A 22,394-nucleotide genomic window follows, 5' to 3' on the forward strand; every position below is an offset into this window, starting at 1 on the left:
CATTAAGGAATAATATCATGAAAAACTCTACAGTGGTGTCACAGCCCTGGCTCATCCAACCCCTCACACCCTGGAGTGGAAACCTGTGGAACAAAACCCTGAAGAGGAAGAGGAGAATGCAGTGCTACTTCAAACATTAGGAAAATTTGCACCATGTGACTTTCTGTAATTTCAGAACTCCAACCACTAAAACCAGCAAAAGTTTGTATAGTTTTGCCTGTAGAGTTAGATGTGTGTTTTTGTGAGCATGTGTATATATGAAGGGACAAAAAAGCAGCCACAAATGTGTCATTATACCATGTGAATACTAATTTAAGCCACAATGCCCTTGAGCAGCAAGAGAAAATAGCTTTAGACAAATGGTGATCTAGGCCAAAAAAGGCAAAACTATTCAATTGCTTTCCTGGTCCTGTCCTGAGGAGGGTTATATGCAGACACACAGTAGCAGCTGCTTTTCAGATATGGGTGGACAGGCCAAGCCCTCAGAGCAGTGTGCTCAGAGGTCTGGCAACCTGCACAAACATCTTCAGAGCGCTGCAAAACTACAGCCAGCCCACATCCACCACATCTGGCAACACTGCTAAAGATGCAGAACATAAGAAAGAAGCTGTTAGAAAAACAATCTTAAAACCTCCAAGCAACTGGACGGAACATATGGCAAAGTTCCCAGGTGATTTTCTACTTCTGAACTGCTCCAAGTTGTTCAAACTCAATATTCACAGGACTTAAAATACTTGGAGAGACCCCTCTTACAAACTGCTGATATTCAACATCAGTATTTCCATGAAAACTACTACTGCTGTTATCAATCTGAATCACCAGAACTGAAGTGTGAAATTTATTATGACAGTGAAGCTTTATAAATTTATCTCAATGATTTAAGGTAAGACACATTATTCACTCATCCTCTCTGATGAGTAAAAGGCTGTAGTAAAATATTCAAGGCATTTCCAATAGGCAGGAGAGCTGTACATCAGGGTCAATTACAGAGACATTTTAATCAGTTCTTTGCAAAATAACAACTATGAGACTAAGTCATTTATAGTGTTGAATATACTCTCAAAAACACAACTGAATCTGAATAGGAAGTCATCCTATGACAGAGAGGAACCACAGGAAATTTCAGTGAGTAGTGTACTACAGATCACATCTACACATAGAAGGCTTTTTTAACATATACTTTAAAACAGGAAAAAAAAATGGGGGGTTGTTGTTGTTTTTTGGGAGGCTTTTTAAAATTCATATAATTCAGTCCACAGAACCAATGGAAGTAATAACCAAGGCTTGAAAGAAATGAGAAAGTGATTATGTGCTTGTGTTGCTCAGCACAGAGCTGCTACAGTAAATGATATAATTCCATAGTCTGACATCTAAAATAAAAAGTCACTTGCAGAAATATTTTCATCCATTATTTCAACTGAAGTTTTTAATCCTAAATAGTCCCTTGATTTTCACAACAGCTCTGAAGAAATAAAATAAGCTGCTTTCAAAACTGGCCAGGTACATGTTCTGAAACATAATGCAGTCAAACACATAACTACTGATTAAAACAGCCCCACTAACTACAGCACTGACTGCTGTTTGGAGGAGTGAGAGAAAGGTCTGGTTTGAATCATTACTGCTTTACCCACAGAATCCTTTTGTTCATGCAGAATTTTAGAATTTTAATACTGAGCTTCAGCACACAATAAATGAGTCTGTTTAAAAACAACCTGGTCACAACAGGGGGTTAAAAAATATAAATATCCATTTTATTTAACTGTGCGTGAATCTACACTGAAACAGACAATTTGCAATTTCTACTCCTTGGAAGAAACTGGAGCAGTAGTTTGTTGCAATATAAATTTAAAGTTTATGTCAGTTGCTTTAAAGAAGTCACTTTTTTTCACTGAAAACAGGGATAATTTAGTACTTCCACATACTGGGTTCTTCAGCCACCTAACCAGCAATGCTAACTTCCAAAATTCCCACTGATGCTCCAGACTTTCTTCTCAAGCTCAGTGCTTCCCAGCCCTTATCTTCCTGATCCCAGTGCTCTGGCTGTGCTATGGGTCAAATTCCCTCCATATGAACAATCACTGACATATATATCTGAATTTTACACAGTCCAACCCTGCTTCTCCACAGACTTGTCCCAAATCAACATCAAGTACAGAATGTATCAGCAACCCGAGACCAAATTTTATCCTTGGCACTGACCAAGTCCTGCAGTGAAATGATCAACTCATTACCTGGGTGTTTCATTTGAGCACTGAAGCCCCTTTCAACACTTGACCAGTTTCCAGCATAGCAATAAAATTAAATATTTCATTTCAGAATTCTGTCAGACAATGGTTTGAGACACTCCCTGAGAGACCCCTACTGCCAAAATACAGTATTAATTTTGCAGGCTATGGCAGTCTCTGCTTTAAGCAGCCCAGGAAGATGGGCAGAAGTGATGGGGGACATATTCTATGAACAATGAAGGTGGAAGGAAAATAACTATTAAAACTGAGAGGATTTCAGTCCCTTGTATTTTTAGTTATTTCTGGGTACTAACAAAGAACCTTAGACTAAACAGGACCATACTCATCTTTCAAGTCTTAAATTATTAGACCATATTTCAATATAGTTTATTGAGATCCATATTCCAGATTTTCTAATCAAAACTGCTGGTGACAGTGGGCTCAGGAAGCAACATGAACTGTACCCCAAAAGCCATTATGCTATGGAACAATCCTCAGAACAAAACTACTGCTTGAAATGTGTACTTTGAACACCAGTATCAGCTCTGTTAACTCTGACCCCTGGAGACTTGCTCAGGTTTACAGGCAGGTACATTATAAAAGCTGAAAAGTTTTGCTTCTTTTTTATCTTAATGTGTTACAAGAACAATTCCTCTTCTTAGCAAAGAAAGTGATCTGTTTGCAGAAAACCCCTCTTTGTGATCACAGCAAATCAAAGTAATTCTTCCTGTAAAAGTCAGTATATACAATATGTGCCTCACACTTTCTTATTTATGTTTATCATTAACTAAAGCCAGCGTCACCCTGGATGTGCTATCAGCATGCTGGGCTTTGAAACTGGAATTTTGTAATAAAGGTTATCAGTACAGCTCCAATTATTCTATAGTTGAATAGTTTTTGAACACAAACAGTTCCTAAAACTGAGTAAAAGCATCCCCAAATCAATTGCCATAAACCATCAAAGAGAGAGGAAAAAAAAAGTCAATATATTAAGGTTCCTGCTTTATTGGGATGCTTTAATTTCAGCATTCAGCATTTTAATCTAGTATTTCTAGAGTAGAAATCCTATCAAGTTTAGCAGATATAACCTCCCACACTGCTGTTAAAACATTTGAGTGAAAATACAACGGGTTTTACCATCTGAAGGAAAAGAAGTAAGTGTTAATTCTTTTGCCAGAACACACAAGTGTTAGCAACTATTTTTTGGTTTAACATGACATATTACTGGTACAGTTATTTAAACCACTTTTCCTAGTGAGATATTTGGTCTCTTTTGGAGTCAGTCATTTCAGTCCCCTCTCTTACCCAAAAGTTCATCCTCTAAATTGGAGGACACACCGTTGTGGATTTACTAATAAACTGAAGCAAGTGAAACTTCCTACACGAAGAATTTAAGAACTCAGTTAAAGAACTGAAATTATTAGATTTAAAATAACAGATAAGGGATGCTACACACTTCAATCAAAAGAACTGAGGATTTTCTGACTGTTGAATTGAGTATTGCTGGGGACAGTAATATTTAAAGCTCACACCTGAGCAGAATGGTTTGCTTTTATTTAGAGGTAGAGCCGCTCCAGCACAACTGGCTTTTGTATTAAACTTCCTTAACACAAACTCAGCTTAGCTCCTCTTCCCACCTTGTACAAAGACAACCTCATCTTCCTATTGTGCTTGATTTCCTTAGACCATCAGAAACATATTTTTTCTTCCGCAGTAACACGTTTGAAGTATTTAACACTTCCTGAACAGGGCATAATAAAATGGTACCAAAAATCAGAAACTCTACAAAACAGGAACATAATTGAGTCCTTTCTACACTTTCATACAAGGCCAAGAATGTCAAAGTGTCAAAATTAGAAGAGGGATTATGAACCAAATTTTAAGTCTGAGTTTCCACTCCAAACCAGGAAGGTAAAATTTATTTTCCAACAAGACAGATTACACTAGCAAAGATCCAACAGTTGTAACCATAGTAGTAAAACAGCACTTGCTTTCAACAAGGTGACAGAACAATGCATTTAAATTCATTCTTTGAATTAGACAACATGCATGAAACAGCCTCTATCATCCACCTTCTGCATTCTGGGCAGACACAAAATATCCCCAGAGCTTATTGTGCAGTGTATGCAACATGTGAGTATCCTAACCCAGGAACTGCTCAAGGTAGAGGTTAAAAAAATCTGAACAACACATATGTATTGTTTTCTTATCAAGGAAAGCCAAAAGGATAGAAAAAGCTTTGCTTTCTGGGAGCAAAATATTTCCAGGTCAAAACTGAGGGTTGAGATAAATGGAGATACTATGTTACACAGCACATAAAACCCAAATTTTTCTTAACTTGTTTCTTTTCATTCTCCAAAAACAGACATGTCATTCTCTCTGAAGAGGGCACCAGAACATTAGATAAGATGTGCTGATGGACAGAGACCCTGCTTCTAAGTCTGCACTAATTTCTAAACCACATTTGTCTAGTTTTAGCTTTTAATTAGTGTATCTATTTATACCACTGCCTAGTAGATGGAAGACTCTTGTGATCAGCCTATAAAAATATCTATTACCAGAAAGAACAGACTGATAAGTTAAGCTTCAACTTAAGCCATGTCAGGTAGAGAACAACTCCTTCTCTTCAACAAAGCTGAAGTCCTGTTTCCAAGTTATGGGCATTTGGGTAACAGAAGAACCAAGAGTCAGAATTCTGGAAGTGCAGCAAAGTTTCAAATGCAAGTTTTCTTTAGCCTTAGGAAAAAAAAAAGCTTCCTCTGCCAGGGTAACACAGTAATAACTGAACATTATCTTGATGTTCAAGCTTTTTGTTCAGTACTATTTGTGATTATAATAAAACCCACTCAGTATCAGTTCTGTCAGAGTACAGAATATCAGGTATGTTCTCAATTTTCAAGCAACTAAATCAGAATTAGTTTTGCTATTTTTACCCAACAGTTTGTTAACTCTGAAGGAAAACGCTACAAGAATTGGGGAATAAATTGAAAATGTGTTTTGCAATATTTCAAATGTGTGTTAAAAGTGATACAAGTTTAAGCTGTGCCCTGAGTTGAACCTCACATAACTCCAGATTCCAGTGAAGTATGGAATGGAGTTTGGACTGTGCCTGGTTATCCCCAAATTGCTTCTGATGTTTTGGCCAAAATGTTCACTGAAGCTTATAGATTTATGCACTACTCAAACATGCATTTATTAACCACTGATCCTACTTTCCTGTCTTTTCTGGTTCAAAAGTAGTACTTTAGGGGAAAAAAAGCAAAATATGTGCTTTAAAACCCAGTTTGCACCTGGTAAGGAAACACCCACAACATCTGCAGTCAATTCTTTTTCCCCACCAAGAGAAGCTCTCAGCAGTTTGCTTTAGGACAGTCTCCAGCAGGTCTCTGTTCTGGGCTCAAACCTTCTCCATCCTTTCCCTTATTTTTTCCAATCTCAATACTTTCCCAGAAAAGGAAACCTGCATCTCCAGCATTGATTCTGAAAATCAATCCTAATTGCTAGAAAAGTAACACAGGTACAAGTACCCAGATATTTTGAAATAAGACCTGTAACATCCATGTTTTTAGCTGTACTACCAGGGAGAACCTGGAGCTCTTCACAACCACATGGGAGTTTGACATAATTCGCATCAAGAATCTTCCTTCCTGACCTTCTTCATCCCAAAATTCATCTCTTTTTTTTTATTACAAGGCACCCAAGAGTCCTGAAGTGCTCTGCAGTTGGAATTAAAAGCCTCAAAGTAGTTCTTGCCTACTCTGTGCCAGGTATAAAACTAAGTTTTCTAAATATACACTAATTTAATAAGCAACAGGTTCTGGCAACTCTGTGTATATTTTTAACATGTTGAGTACTTATAGATACAGTACTAGATGACAAGAACCATTCCTCAGAAATTCAGGGAAAAGAGGAACTACTGTGGCTGTGCTTTGGTAATTTACTGACTGCAACTACTGAACTTTCATTTATTAAATTACAGAAACTCAGATACACTGTATCTACTCCAGAAAATTTTAGACAGGAAAATACAGAGGAAATGAACAAAGGTCATTTCTGTTCCCAAATGTGCTTCTATAAAAAAAAAAAAAAAACATCATTCACATCATCCACCAGTTTGCCCCAATTTTTCAGGCTGAACTTCATACAAAGCTTGTAAGAAGCAGGGCCACGCTCTTCCAAATTTCTCTTTAAAATGTCAGTTTAAACCAGCAAACAAAAAACTCAACTAAACCAAAGTGTATCTAATCTATTTAGATAGCCCCTGGTAACAAGTTTAGAGTGTACCATCCAATTAACTCCAGCTTCTACAACAACATAATAATCCATTTAAAGGCAGGCAAACTGAAAAGCCATGCAAGGACAGCATCTGGATGTTTGTCACTTCATCAATTCTAAGAAAAACTCAGTAGCTTAGTAACCATCACACACTACAGCGCTGAGAACCATGCCCACCACAGGTCTGCACACATCCCAAATCTGTGACCCCAACTTCCCAAACAGCTCCTGTTCATTGTACAGTACCTTCTCCACCATCTCTGCTGAAGGGAACATGGAGGAAAGTCTCCCTAACAACATGCAGTTAAGAAATTCATGCCTGCATGTGTTGATAGCAATCTAACAATTCCTACAATGAAGTTCTCTGTGTCAGACCCAAACACAGCTATTTCAAACTAGCAAAGCTGTTACAGCATTAAATACAGCTATTTTGCAAGGGATGACTTGTAGAAATTTGTTTGCTAGTAGCTATCAGCACCGGGGAGAAACCAATCACCTGGTTATTTATCCACTTGGTTGAAAGATATTTGCCTGGACACACAAATGTCATTGGCACTTTGCCAGGAATTCCACTGCCAGATATGTATCCCAGCATGAAGGGCTCTGTCACTTCCCTACATGGCCATCTTTTTGCAAACACCATGTCAAAGGCCATCGCAGTCCTCCTTCACTTGAGGCACAGGCATGCACAGAGTCTCTCTCACCTCCAGGTCTTGACACCAATGTTGGGACACGATGCTTTTATTTGCTCTTCCCTACTTGCTCTGTGGCTTTTCTCAGTTTGATTGCAATTTAAACTTCATCATTGTCTAGCTACAAGAATTTATTATTTCAGTGTCAGAAGCTGTGTTACACTGAAGGACTGATTTCTCTATTAAACACCCACATGACTTATAATCAACTGCAGCTTCAAGTGAAGATAATTTAAGTATATTGTTTGATCCACAAATTTAAGTGAGTATTTTACCCAGAAAAGCTTCTACAGTCCATCAGCAAGCCAGACCACCCATCTTAAAGGATAGTCATAAAACTTGGATATTTTTTGTGTTTCTACATGAGCATACTGGCTTAAGCTTGCCCTTATTTAAAAGACCAAAAATCAATTCTACATATCAATGACTATCAGTCATTGTTCTACAAGCAGATTTTAAAAGAATGCAATAGTAACCCTGTGATAAAGAGGACACCATGCTTGTTAAAAGCAGCCTGGTGTTACAGGCACATTGGTTTTACCCAGTTTGTTTTTCTCCCTCAGACACAGGCCTTTTACACATAGTAATTGATTTTATTGGTACTGACAATATACAGCAGGTAAGTGAAAGCCCACACATCCCCCAGGTGTTCTCATATAGAATAAAGGCAAAGCTAAATTTGAAGATAAAAACACAACCTGTACCTCTTCTAAAACAGCAGTGAATCAAGGAGAAAGCGTTCTGTGCTCTAGACACCTGCCAGAGCATCAAAACCCAGCATTTCTCCTCAGTGATACCCCAAACCAGTGCAAAACACACAGTTATCACCTCACAATTCTAGCAATTCTGCTTTAAAGTACCAAAAAACACAACCCGAGTGTATTCCCATGATGAAAACTCCTTCCAAAACCACCATTCCATTGCTGACATTTAAAAATAGGATAAGGATTTGGCCCAGACATCTACTGCAGAGTCTGTAATTGATACAGTTCTGTTTGCCTCAAAAGGAGGCAACCACAGCAGAAACACCCCCTCCCCTTGCAGAGCACACAGCTCTGGCCATGCAGAGCAGGAGCAGTGAGGCACAGAGCACAGCCAGTGACAAGGCATCACAGTTCACCCTTCATTTCACTACCACTGCCTTGGATTTGGACTTGTAGCTGAATCACCCTGTACACAAAATAGGGGCTTGAGACAGAGCTCAGCCAACGTTAAAGTTTCTCAAGGAATGAAAAGCTGGGCAAGCAGCCAACACCAACTTCATTCTGAGTGCACACTCTCTTTGCCTGCTAATTAAAACAGAAGGATAGTCAAGTTTAAGGGTATATATTTATCTCCTCTTGAGACAGCTACCACCTCTAAAATCAAAGTGACATGAGCACAAAGTAAGTTTAATGTACATCCTGCTTTGTTCCAAAAGGAAAAATCACTAAGTTAACAGCTGGTAACGACCTACAAAATCTGAGTATGCAACACTCCTGACACTCAGCAAGAGCCACCTAGTTTTATCTGGGAAGAAACAGTCAAGCCCAGTTTAGAAAAAGTTATTACTATGGAAATATCACCAAAATGATGGGAGTTTTAGCTAGAAGTAACATAACCCTTCTATTTTTGCACTCCTTCCAAACAAAGACACCCCTTTTAGAGCAAACCTAAGATATTAGAAAGCTCTAGGCAAAAGACCAGGCTTTTAAGACTGGCACTTCAAAAGCTTACCCAAGAGAAACAGGAAGCTCTACTCTGCATAGCTCATGTACTTGAGATCTATGCAGCAAATTGTCAAAAGTAGCAATAAAGAATTATGAAAGACCAGAAAACGGTGAAGTCATGTGCCAGTCATACTTGCTAAGATGACAGAAGACATTTGTGAAGAGAAGTTCAAAGGCACTGCTACTACAAGTCTAAAAACTGGAGAAACACATTCAGATGAAATAACAGAGCGTGACCAAAAAAAAAAAAAATCTCTGCACTCCCAAACCTATGGAAACTGAAGACATTTAAAAACCAGGAACATTCATCTACTTTGTGATAGAAAAGCAGACAAGTTTTAAGACACTCTGAAATCAGACACTAGAAAACAAAATTTTAAATTCGTGACAAGTGTTAAAACCACAACTCCAATTAAGATGCTTTGCTTTTTTAGACCTACCAATTAAACTAAGTGGCAATTCGAAAAACAATCCCCTCCGTACAAATGCACATTTAAGGTAATTACAGATGAACAGGAACGAGATTGTTCTTAAGTGAAGCATATACTTAGGAGTCTTTGAAAACTCCCCCCAGGGCCTCAAATCGTTAAGACAAAGCCCCACAACAATTTTACATTAATATGCTAATGCATGTATGCACCACATAAGTGGGTCTTACCTGCCACTTCCACGATGTCACCTGGGACAATGTCTCTTGCTTTAATCCTCTGGACACTTTTTCGGTCCTGTCGATACACTTTGCCCATCTCTGGTTCATATTCTTTAAGGGCTTCAATAGCATTTTCAGCATTTCTTTCCTAAAAGACAGCAAAAATGTGTACTTTTGAAAGTCCTCAAGGAAAATAAGCCTGTTAGATCCGATTTTGCAAAAGCATTATCATATGAATGCTACCGACTCAGCTCAGCTATATTTCTTCATACAGAACATTTTGTGTCCCCTCCCTTTATGAGGTTGCTGACTGGAAATCATTAGAGTGTAATTCAGGTGTTTGTGAGCCTTTAGAACACAGAAATTGTTTATTTAAACCCTGCAGCATTTTCCATCAAGACTATCCACTGTGTTGTTTCAGGGAGGCCACACAAAGAGTTCCATGTCGCATATGGATGCTTTTTGACATTAAAAAACACTAAGGAGAATAAAGATTTGTGGATGTAGGTGGTGGCTGTACCTTGGCTGGAACAGCTTACACTCAGCCTGGAGTGGACCAGCACTGCTAAATTTCATTTACTGACACATATCAAGGATCAAGTTATGATAAAACCAACTTATTATCAACTTTACTCCAGCAAATCAAGTCATGCTGAAGTGAAATTAACTAGAAACTTCCCCAGAACCTCTAAGCAATTTAAAAACTTGGATGAATCCCCACACAGAAAAAACCTTTTGATTACCACTAACACAACAGCTTTCCTATCTCAGATGCACTCCTCTCACTGAGCACTAGCAGAGATTGCTATGAGTGTTGTGATGCCACCTGGATGAAGAACAACTGTAGAAACCAGCAGCTTATCAGCACTCCTTCTCCAGCTCTTGGAGAAAGAACTTATTTTCCATTTGCCTGCCTATTGACACGAACAAACGTCATTTAGCCCTGATAATTATAGATAATGGTAGAGTGCACAGAGTTTTTGGAACATCTGCCCTTCAAATATACATCAGCCTTTCCAGATAATAAAAAATTCCTCCTTGCATGTCAAAGCAGAAACAAAACCATCAGAAATTCAAATGTTGAGGAACTCACTAGTTCCTTCTAAGAGTGCAGCTGAAAATGACTGTTACCAAAACTACCTTAAGGAACTAACATTGACATGGCACAGATACCAGCACAGAACCATAAAGCTGCAAGTAATACCAGCCTCATATTCCACCAGGTGAATTAATTCTGCTCCTCAGCACTAGAACACCAACATTATTTTTCTGTGGACTATGAGTCACTGTGAGGCAAAACCTTGAAGTCCCACAAAAGGAAGGTTACCTCAACAGAACTTTTCTTTCAAAATGGAGAAATAATAATTCAACATGATGACCCAGGTGGCCAAGGACAATGGCACTTGGCTTGGAGCAGAAATAGTGCAGCCAGTAAGATCAGAGCAGTGCCCAGCACAGGGGATGAAGAAGCAGGGCTGGAGAAGCAGGGCTGGAGAAGGGTCTGGAGCACCAGGAGCACCTGAGGGAGCTGGGGGAGGCTCAGCCTGGAGAAAAGGGGGCTCAGGGGGTACTTTGTCACTCTCAGGAAAAGGAACAGAACAAGAATAAACATCCAAGTTGCACCAGGAGAAATTTAGGAGGGATATTAGCAGCAATTTCTTCACAGAAATGGTTGTCAAGCATCCAAACATGCTGCTCAGGAAAGTGGGTGAATCACCATGCCTGCAGGTATCTAAAGATGCACATGTGGCCCTTGGGGACATGGTTTTGTGGTGGCCTTGACAGTGCTGTGTGACTCAATGATCTTAAAGATCTTTTTCACCCTCAACAATTCTGTGATTCAGCTCATTCAGCCAGCTCAGCGTGCTAGACTGAATCTTTTGCTGCAGTTTGCCTGAAGTTATGGCCAGACTATCCTGCAGGCACTGAAGCACTGGCAGGTGGCTCCTGGGGAAAGGTGCACATGAGAGGAAAGGTTGAGGGCGGCAGAGACGTGGCTGTGACTCAGTGCTCCCATCTGGTACCTGTAGGAACAGATACATTTATGGGTGGAGACTGTGTACTGTGGGGCTGATTTTCCATACCCATTAGAACAAGGGAATGAGTCACTTCATCTGTGCAGCAACTCTCTTTCACAAAGAGGTTCCATACATGTGGAAATACACATAGAGGTGTTCTTTGCACACTGTGACATCTGAAAAAAACCCTGATTATTTCCTACAATAGGGAAACAACTACACAAGAAAAATCCTCAAACTCTACAGACAGTTTTACCTTCCATTTCATGCTTAAATTAGTACCTGCAGAACTGCAACTCAAGAGTTTCAAGTTAATGTTTAACTCTTGCACAATTACTTTATGAAGACTTGAATATAAAATGTCATTTAAGGGGGCAATGCTGTCACCCCTTGACCGACATTATCTCTTCCCTGCACACCTGCTCCAGCAGGTTGGGCAACAAGTTGGGTCCTGCTAAAAACTGAATTTTGAGGAACACTCTTTAGCCCAGCTCACTTGGGATAGCACAAAGCAGAGCACAGGAATGTGCAGCAATGCCACTTCTTCCAGCAGACAGGGTCCTCTTGAATATGTTGTAACCCATTAACAGGACACCTCCTCTTAATTTTTGTTATTTTGACCAATTTGCTATTTTTTTAAAGCATGAAGCCTCATGCACTAAGAGAACAAGTGATTATGTCACGCTAGCACCCTCCCTTAGAAAAAAAAAAACCAACAAAACCAACCAATCATACAAGGAACTTACCATAAAAATCCTAGAACTTTTTATCTGCAGAAAAAAAACCCTCTAACAAAACATCCACTGTCTAAAGTGATCAAATTAACAAACTGAAGTGATATGAACATTTTTGTTTTGGCATCTCATGAAGTGTTATTTTATGTTATGATACTACTGTCTATATGATTTATAAAAAGGCATCAAATTAATGTCACAGCTGACAGAGTAGGAAAAGTTTTATGGTATTTAGATGTTTTCAGAAGAAACTTGTGCCTTCTGACAGACATGCAGTCTTTGGCTCTACCCTTAATAGGTACTATAGTGATTCAACAGGGAGAATTAATACTGTATTAATGATTTACTAAAACACAACAGTTGTCTCCAGAGGAAACAGACAAGAAACAAGGTTACAAGTGCTCCATCCTTTGTTCCTTAGTCGGGGAAAAAAACCCAAGCAAATCACTCCAACTGTTCTCAGCTTTGCAAGGCCTGATTTACTGCTTGAATTCAGGGTTTTATTCTGGCCTGTCTCGTTCATGTGTTCAGCAGTGTGTGGCCAAACACACTGATGGGCATTTTGCCTTCCTGGCAACACTTCTGAAGCTTTCATTTTACCTTTAAGTCAACACTTTCTGTTGAGAAGCTTTATGGTTTGCTGACTCTCAGGAATCCGAAGTCAGCAACACATCCTATAAGCTCTGTAAGAACACCCAACACTACAGGCCTTCCTCTTAAACCATAAAACCCCAAAACATTTGTGATTTGATACTCTAAAAGTGTCTGCATACCTGCCAAACTCCCACAATTGCATTGGCTACTAATATAAGTAAGATTACAAAAGGCTCTACAAACGCTGTGATTGTTTCTTCACCTTCTTCAAACCAGGCCAGGACCTGCAAGAGAAAAAGTAATTTAAATTCCTGATTTATAGACATCTTGCAAACTTTATGCCTGCTAAGTTTCATCTGCTTAGACTTCAGCAGTTTTGGAAACCCCTCAATCTACCAAGTTTGTAGTTTTGTAATTCATGAATGAGTTGGCAAAACGCAATGGAAAAGGAGAAAAAGAATCTTTACTAAAGTAGTACAAAGTTCATCTTAGAGGCCACTCTTCTTTTAAAGGTTTAAGCTATTTATCTGGGAAACAATTGCTACTGTTGCTTCAGAAGTGAAAGCAGAAGTCGTGACAACAGTCACAACAATGAAAAAAAATATTTTATTACTGTATAAAACAGGACATAGATTAGTTTGACTACTTAAAACACTAAAACCTTGCCAGAATCTGAATTTTAAGCAAGGTAATTGTCCTTTACCAGTTACTTAGCCACACAAATAGAAACACCTTTACAAGTTTCCTGTGAGTAGATACAAAAAATAAGCATCTACTTATTTAGATACAAGTAGTATCATACTGAAGCATCCAAGCGAATGGTATAGCTCTATCTGAAGCTGGATTGTAAACTAAGTAGCTGATAAAACACAAAATTGGCTTTTACAAGCTAAATCAAACTTGAGGGCTTGCATAAAAGGTTCCACATAGATTTTATTTTAATTCATTTGTTTTTAAAAGTGCACTCCAGTTGTAGGCATCTGTCATTCACTTGACTTGAACCTGTCAGAGCCTCTGCAGAGTGCTGGAGTCACTGATGAAAAGTCAAGTTAACATGACCAGAGAGGAAGAGCATTTTTGTCAACATGTTGAGCAACAGGAAGCCTGGAAAGTGACAGTAAATAGGAACAACGTGTTGAGATAATTAGGGCTGGTAGTCAGGCAACAGCACTCTGAATCACTAGAAGACTGCAGCGAGCAAACTGTTACTAAAGCAAGCCCATGACTCCACCAACATGCTGCTCCGAGCTATTGCTCAATTGAGAGACACTCCAGGATGTCAAAAGGAAGGAGCAGCAGCACGAAAGCCTCAAGCAGAAAACAGACTGTCAAGCAAATCCAATGCAACAACAAATTTTTATTACAAAGGGATAAACTTGTAAGATCCAGGTTGTGATTAATACAACTGCAACATTCCAACTGGCAACACAACACTTGGAGGGTCTGTGTGATGCCCCTGCAGAACAGATTTAGTTGGGATCTCTCCACACCTCGGTGCCCTCCAATCCCTGGAACAGCTCCTGCCATTTGTCCTGCTGCCTGTGCTCACCCCACACACATCCCTGTGCCCATGGAGCCACAGGAGAGGCCAACGGGGCATTTCCAGATCTCTCAGCATACACAATGTCACAGACCACCATCAGAACCTGTTTATTCCCTCCTTTTCTTTATTGGAATTCTGTAGAGCCCACTTTTCTTCCAAACAAAGCAAATAAATTCAATTATGTTGCGATGTGCTTATCTGAACAGGCACCTACAAGGTTAACTGGAATAAAACATCTGCTTTACAACGACGTTAAACCAAAATCTTGTCTGATTTAAGACCATGTGTGCTGCAAAATAACATGGAGAAAGGCCACAACTTCCAGAGGTAAGGGAAGGAGCTGCAAGGACAGCAAGATCCAAGTATGTCAAGGAGAGCCAAAATTAAGTTTTCAAAGGATCTTCTCTTTCAATAAGCTATTATTTCAAGAACTCAAATTAGAGATCCTGAGAGTATAGTCTGATGGTTTAAATCATCACTGCTGTTTTTTTGGTGAAATTATCAATCTGTGACAAGACTAAAGTGAAGTATCTAGTTAACCCTGCAAGCCAGCAATACCCATTTCTCTCTCCAGAAGTTTCTACACAATTACTATCAGTGGAACAATCCAAGCTCTAGCTCTAGAACAATTTAGTAAACATAGTCATAAAATAATCAGATACATTATGAGTTCTTGTTTTGCTATAGCAGACTACAGCTATATTAACACTTCATTTGTGATATCTGTGATACACAACACATTCTGTAACAGATCAGGTTTAATATTTGATAGCAGCCTGAAGTAAAAAAAAAACCAAAACAAAGCCAAGAAAAACAAAGAGGAAGTAGAACAAGCAATAACAAATATTTAACTTTGCATTTTTAGTAACAACAGACCATATGTCGAGGCCTGGTAAAGACTAGACAATTCTTGTCCAAGTCACTGAGTCCTTGTCAGAAAATTTCCACTAGCACACTTTTAAGACCCTGGAGAGGTTTACAGTGAGAGATCTTTTTTTTTTCAATTTCTACTCAGAAGGGCCCCACCATGTTTCAGCCCTAATCACTTTAAGACTCACATGTAGAACAGCTTAATTTCCAGGTCATTGATCTCCAAAGCTCTGGTCAGGCACTACTGTCAGTAGGTAAAGTCACCACGTATTTAAGAAAGAGTAGGAAAAATAAGAAAATAATAAGATAATTGCTCAAGAGAAATGCAAGCCTAAAAATGTAAGGGAAATAATAGCAAGACATGAAAGCCCCGTATCAACAGCCAACATAAGCAGCTTAAAGGACAACTTTCATTCAGCATATTTGCTTTAGGGCTGCCAGAGCTATGGCCTGCAGAGCCTATTTTAAACAAAGCTTAATGGGGTGGACCTGCAGGACTCTGAGGCAAAAGATGCACAATGACAGGCAGACAGCACTTGGTTGTTTGTAAAAAGGGGACAGAGGTACAATGCCAAAGTCAGCCAGCAATGAGGTGAGCACTGATGGAAGCGGCTAAAGGAGCAGAAGTGCCCTTACAGCTTTTTCCATTTCTGTAAGTGAAGTATCTCTATTGTCAGGGAAGTTACGGAGACAAGTTACCTCAAATAATTATGTATCATTAAGTAACAACAACAGAATTGGAGAATGGGAGTTTGGAGACAGAATTGTGCTGCCCAGCAGGCTGTACCCGCTCACCACTGACATAGGAAAAGCAAACACTTTGTTGTCAGCATCCGAACAGGGATTTTTGTTTGGTTTTCACTTCGACAATAGAAACTTAGAAGCAAGCTGGGAGAGGTAAGATCTCATCCCAAAAGAAAGAAGCCCTGGATTAATTAAAGCAGGTCATACAAAACACATGGACTGCTTTTAGGAGTTTTCTTCTCATAGGATAACGAGATTTCAGTTTTAGTATATTTTGGACAGAGTATCAACTACTGCTCATAAACCCTTCTTTTAGTGATTTCTCTTTTTAACACAAAGTAACTTAAAAATAAGCAGATGCAAACTATTTCAGTAGTCCTGTTCCATCCATACCAGTTATACTGAACACCAGGTAACATTAAAGAAAAACCTCCCAATTCTAGTTCCATGATTCAGTAGAGATTTTTGTCTGCAACACAAGCTCAGGGGAAAAAATAAAACAAACCAGCACATCTTGACCACATGTATAAGCATAAAATTAAGAATTTTATTGAGTTCACAAAATGTAAACACCCATCAAATGTTACTCCGTATTTCTGAAAATAAATATATTATAGCAGTAAGAGGAGGAAAAAAAAAAGATACCTGTCACCCACAATTTAATTTTTACAACATAAAATGCAATCACAGTGATTTCTCACATTTTTATCACCCCTACCCTCATGCTAATGAGCAATCTAAGTTTAGCTAAAAGCAGTGTCACATTCTACAGCAACCCTTATCTTGTGCCACACACTCACTGCTGCTGACCTCAACAGGTAGCTTTTGGGGTAATTTCAGGGCAAAGCCTGCAACAATGTTATTGACACATCCTACTTCCTCCAAGAGGACCTTCGCTCACCTTTCACCACGAGGTAGGTTACACTCATGCTAATTTACAGGCTATTACAATCTCTGGGCTAAAGTGTATTGTTTTAATCTAAGCACAGATATTCACTATTAGAAAACATTCTCAGGACGTTCACTTCTAAGTCAGCTTAGGGATCAAAGGAATAATCGAGGGGAGGGAATGCTCTTAGGATGCTGTACAAATACTTCAAGTTTTGGTAGAGTTTACAGCCTACGTTGCACCTTGTAGGAGGAAATCCACTGTGTGATGCAGAGCTAAGACTGCAGAGTTCAGCACACACACCACTGCTTAAAGTATAAATTCACCAAGGAATTATTCTACATCAGATGTAGTTAACGTTTTGCAACCTGTCAAAATCATTTATACAGCAAAGCAAGCTGTTCTTTTCAGTAAACACTGCAGATCACAAGCATCAAGAATTAAAAGCCATGAATACACTCCATGGGTTTATTTCTGCAGAGGCTTCACAGATCCAACAGAAGACTGAGACAAGTCTACTCACAGATCCATTTACTCATCATCAGAAATTATTTATACTGTTTCTCTTCAAAAGCCATACTTAAGGCTTTCACTAACCAGGCACATCTCTTACAGCAGTTATGACCTGGAATGTAGGACACAGGATCCACAGCCCACAGACATACAGCATCTGACCCCAGCAATCAGCCTGGCTGACGCTGACTGAGCTGCTGCTCTGAGTTATTTTACTGTCACGTACCTGACAGGCAGTGAGGGAGCAGAGGGCACAAAAGGCACTCTGAGCAGAAGTTTATACCCTACATAAGAAGGGATGTTCCTGCACAAAACCGAATGCAGGTCTCAGTGCTGCAGATGTGTGTTACTGTGCAGGCAGTTCTAACAGCAATAAACTAATATGATTTATGATTGCAACACAACCACCATAAAAACTCCCTCAACACAAAAAAAAAAGTTATCTATATACTTTGAGATCCTCTCTCTCGTACCTGAATCAAAATTTTTCTAAACTGACACTGTACAGCTGGTCAAGAACACCAGAAATTAGGTGATGTAATTATATCCTATTTTTGCAGTAATGCAATCCTTGTATCAACACATCCAACGGTGCTTTACAGCTATTACAAAAGTCTGTATTATGCTTTCATCAAGAAAAAGTGTTAAAACCTAAGGAAAACAGACAACATGATCAGCTAGTGTTAAAACCTAAAGAAAACAGACAACATGATCAGTCTCTGAGCAAAGAAAACACCAGAAACAAACACAAAGGGGAAAAGCTTTTAAAGTACCAAAACTATAGCATATCTAGGAGGTTCTTACTTTTCACCAGAGAAAAATCTTCTAATGTCAATTTGATGTGCCTCTATAACTCCAAAATAGGAGACAGAAAAGGCAGAGCAGTAGCCCAAGGTCATGTACCGTGTCAGCTGCACAGAAGCAGAGAACCCAGATCTATCCCACACTCCATTAGACTACAGTCTCCTCTTAATTAGACAGGAAAATTAACCATACTGAAAAAAGCAACTGAATTCAGCTACTAATCAAGTTTTACAAGAGGACTCAGCAGTGTATGTTCCATGACCTCTGTCAGTCTGGTCTCATACTTACTCAGACTCAGCAATCAAAGCTTTAGTTTGGGTAGTCTGATTTTTCACTTACTTGTTTGTAATAAACACAACTAATGTACTTTGGCACAGAAGGCTAACAAACCTCTGTGTTGTCATTTGTCTCATGAGATGACAGAAACACTCCTGACTTTTCAGGAACAAAAAGACATCCCCTTCTCATCCTCTGTGAGGAAAAGGGGAAAGAGGAAGGGGTGGGAAAAAAAAAAGCTTTTGAATGACTGTTTATTCAATTTTCAATAGCCAGCCTGATTTCCTCTCCAGGAAACAGAGGAGTGAGTGAAGCACATCTGTCTCCATGGTCAAGACTGATGTCACCAGTAACTGCTCAGCTGGTACTGGTGAATTACAGACCCAAAGCCAGAGCCCTCTGGAAGGTGTTGGTGTGGGGAGAGCAGATCCCCAGCACAGCACAAAACTGCAGCAGCAGGGCAACCCTTCCCCCACCACACAACAGCTCCAGAGCACATTCTCCTCTGCCCATCCTAATTAGCTTGCCCTTAGCTAAAGAGTCACCACAATTTCCACTGCCCCCAAGAGCTGCAGCATTTACTTTTTTTCAAGTTGTTAATTACAACTCCAGGGCAAAGTCTACTGTAAACTTTTACTCCCTACCTAAACAATTTAATAATCTGCAAGCTTTTGTTTCTGTTGTCCAGCTCCCCAAGAAATACAGCCTTCACCTTCCTTTGCTCAGTCTTCACTCCGTTTCCCAGTTTTTCAGCAAGCATACAGCATTTACACATAATATAAGAAGATTGCCCAATCATGCTGTTTTTAGAAAAAAAATAGAAACATTCTTTTTCTTTTAGTCCTGTATGCAAAGCAAGATGTCCATTTAATGACTTGACTATCCAAAGGTCAGTTACCAAATTTGGTCAACAATGGTGCCATCACAGCCGTCAACGTTCTTGTCACTGTCAAAAGCAACAACTGTCACCTTGCTATTATCAGGAAGGGAAGGCAACTGGAATATTCGCCATGTAGATTCTATTTACAGTCTGCATTGCATCCAAAAATGTCTTCCAATGATTATACATCGAGCTTGATAAAGATTAACCCAAAGGCAAGAAGAATGTCCAGTTAAACGCTTACTTACTCAAGGTTAGTTTTCAAAGCCAACAGCAGCATTGGGAAATCCCACCTCAAATAAGCAAACTGAGTTGAATGAGAAGCACTTTTTAAAATACCTGTCTAGTGTAGTTATGTACTTATGACTCATGCAATGAAAGACTCCCTGAATTTTTTGTTGGCTAGCACACAGAAATCTCGTCACAAGGAACTAATTTAAGAGACAGCAATCTTGCATCTATCGAGAAGAAAGAGTAATTTCAGTATGTACAGGTAATATACATTGGAATATGTCACACTACCATATAGAACCCTAGGAAATAAAAGAAAATTAAATAAATCATACTTACAAAAGATATGCAAGCGGCCAGCAACAAAATTCTAACTAGTAAGTCTTCAAATTGTTCAATCACAAGCTCGAGTAAGGTTTTTCCTGCAATATGTAACAAAGCCATTGAGTCATGCACATTTACAAAAATGAATTCTCAACAAGAATTAGCAGAAGATTTCATAACCATGCTCACCTTCCTCTGCCGGCAGCTCTGTCAGTAGAAGATTTTTCCAGGAAGCATGTCAAAGAAAAGAAATAATCGAAGAAACACATTAGAGCATTATCAGGCATCCACACCAGATATTCTTCCTGAATTGCACACTCAGCTGGGTTGGATTTGACAGACATACTCAAAGCCCAACTAAGGCAGCTCTTTTCACCAGGGTCTGTGAATGGGCCCGAGAGTTTTACATTTTAAGACACATAAAGGTTCGCGGGAATGTGCCAAGGGTTATAATTCAGCCAAGTCATCACTCCAACCAGCTGTGGGACTTCTGCTGTTGCTGCACACAAAGGGTCAAAGGCTCAAAACGCTTTTCAAATGCTTTCTAACCAAGCTTTTCCTCCACATTCACTTCTAAAAAAGACACAAACCATCAAACTTGGTTCAAAATATTTCAGATTCTTTCCTCCATTTTAATGGTATGTCCTTATTTCTGCTCTCCCCTTTATGCTCCTGCAACTAGATTTAGTAATCCAAGAGGCATAAAAGCAGTGTTAAAGCTAAAAAACCATGTCCACCGTGTAACCTTATCATAGATTTTCATTTTTACACAACGGCAAGGGAGTTCAGAAGGGACTAGGTTAGCCAAGCAGTGAGAATTTTAAAAAAATCGTGTGAATTTTGTGTCCCGACTGGAGAGAAGAATATAAAATAAGGGGCTGAAAGGCGCTAAAAAGCTGGGGAAAATGAAGATCAGGACGGGAGGGGAAAAAAAAAATTATCTAAAAAAAAAAGGCAAATCCTAAACCCCAAAGCGCTTCATTTCAGAATGGAAGAAGGTTTCCCACCGTTACGGTGAAAGGGAACGGAGGTGCCACCCTCCTCCCCAGAGCAGCCCTGCGAGCTCGGGATTGAAAGAAACCCACGAGGTGGAGTTCAAGTCAGCCATCTTCTCTCCCTCGCTCCTATTCCGGGTCCTGGAAGAGATGCCGGCTTTGCCAGTGCACACGCGTTAGGCCTCGCACAGGGCCTCGGCAAGGATGAGGGAGAGGAGAGAGGGCTGGGAAACGGAGCACAGGGGGAAGAGGGCGAGCGCCGGCGGCAGCATCCCCGCGGCGGGGCCGCCTCACCTACCGTTGGAGCCCCATTTCTCCTTCAGCTTCTTCACTTGCTCGAGGCTGAGCCCTGTGCTCTCGTTGACGCCGAAATAAGCCAAAACTTCCTCCACAGTCTTTGTGTGTGCGTTCTCCATGGCTGGGGCAGGGAGCAGCAAATGGTGCCGTGCCTCGCCTCTTCCTCCTCCCTCTCCTCCTCAGCGGCGGCGGGGGCGGCGGCGAGACCCCTCCTCAGCCCTCACCACCCCCGTGCTACCACCATAGACCCTCTCCCGCAGCAGAGGAGCCCGAGCACACCTCCCTCTTCGCGGAGGAGGCCGGGAGGGGCAGGAAAAAATTAAAAATTAAAAAAAAATAAATTAAAAAACAGGGAAAGCCGGCCGAAAAAAAAAAAATAGAAAAAAAAAGAACAAGAAAAGAAAAAAAAAACCCACCCCCCCCTCACGCCTCCGAGGGAGCCGAGCCGCCTCTCCAGCGGGGACCAGGGACTTCGGGCGGGGAGCGCGCTGGCCCCCGGAGCCGCTGTCGCCTTGGGGCCGCGGCGGATCCCTGCGGGGATGGGCCGCGTCCAGGTGGCCGAGCGGCCTCTCCGCTCGCCTCAGCGGCTCCGAGCCGCCCCCGGTAACGGAGGGCGATAACGACGCGGGGAAGAAAAAGCCGCAGCTGCTCCGCTGCCCGCGAAAGGTCAGGATCGCCCCCTTCCTTCCTTCTCTAGCAGCCTGATCCCCCCGGCCGGCCCAGGCCGCTGTCGCCGTCACGGCTAGGGCTCCCCCGCGCCCGCCGCTGCCTCCGCTCGCTCCGGTCGCACAGCGGCAGCGGCGGCTCTAATGTAACTCGGGGGCCGCCCGGTGCTCTCTCGCCGCCGCGGCATGTGGACGCCGCTCATTGGCGGGGCCGGGGCCCGGGGCGGGCATCCCGGCGGCCCCGCCCGCGGGGCGGAGGCGATGGCTGCGGCGCTGCCGCCCGTGCTCCCGCCCGGGCCCGGCGGCGGCTGCGCTTCACGCGGCCGTGCCGCCGCTTCCGCTGCACGCGGGGACAGCCCCGCAGGTGCGGTGGCCGCTTTCCCGCCCCTGCTGCCCTGGCGGGGACCGCCCCTGTCCCGGCCTCAGCCCGCCGTGAGGGGGAGCGGGGTGCCTGAGGGGAGCTGCCC

At 41.1% G+C, this 22,394-nt stretch overlaps 1 protein-coding gene across 2 annotated transcripts in view; it reads right to left on the minus strand.

Annotated features, from left to right (window-relative positions):
- The window catches only part of ATP2A2 (ATPase sarcoplasmic/endoplasmic reticulum Ca2+ transporting 2), a 44,354-nt gene extending 22,299 nt beyond the window's left edge, over positions 1 to 22,055 (minus strand). The window contains exons 1-5 of one of the 2 annotated variants that reach the window (XM_014253765.2): positions 21,264 to 22,053; positions 20,160 to 20,177; positions 19,986 to 20,068; positions 13,076 to 13,180; positions 9,560 to 9,698 (exon numbers count right to left, since the gene is read on the minus strand). In XM_014253765.2, coding sequence (XP_014109240.1) covers positions 9,560 to 9,698; positions 13,076 to 13,180; positions 19,986 to 20,068; positions 20,160 to 20,177; positions 21,264 to 21,381 — 463 coding nt within the window. In that variant the 5' untranslated portion in view covers positions 21,382 to 22,053. Of the gene's footprint in view, positions 1 to 9,559; positions 9,699 to 13,075; positions 13,181 to 19,985; positions 20,069 to 20,159; positions 20,178 to 21,263 lie in introns of both variants that reach the window. The other variant, XM_005524259.3, reaches the window with a different exon arrangement.
- Between the last annotated feature and the right edge of the window lie 339 nt (positions 22,056 to 22,394).

This window comes from Pseudopodoces humilis, chromosome 20 (genome assembly GCF_049639895.1).
Source record: "Pseudopodoces humilis isolate 2021_Gansu_Grassland_sample_001 chromosome 20, ASM4963989v1, whole genome shotgun sequence".
In the NCBI taxonomy this organism is placed as follows: domain Eukaryota; kingdom Metazoa; phylum Chordata; class Aves; order Passeriformes; family Paridae; genus Pseudopodoces; species Pseudopodoces humilis.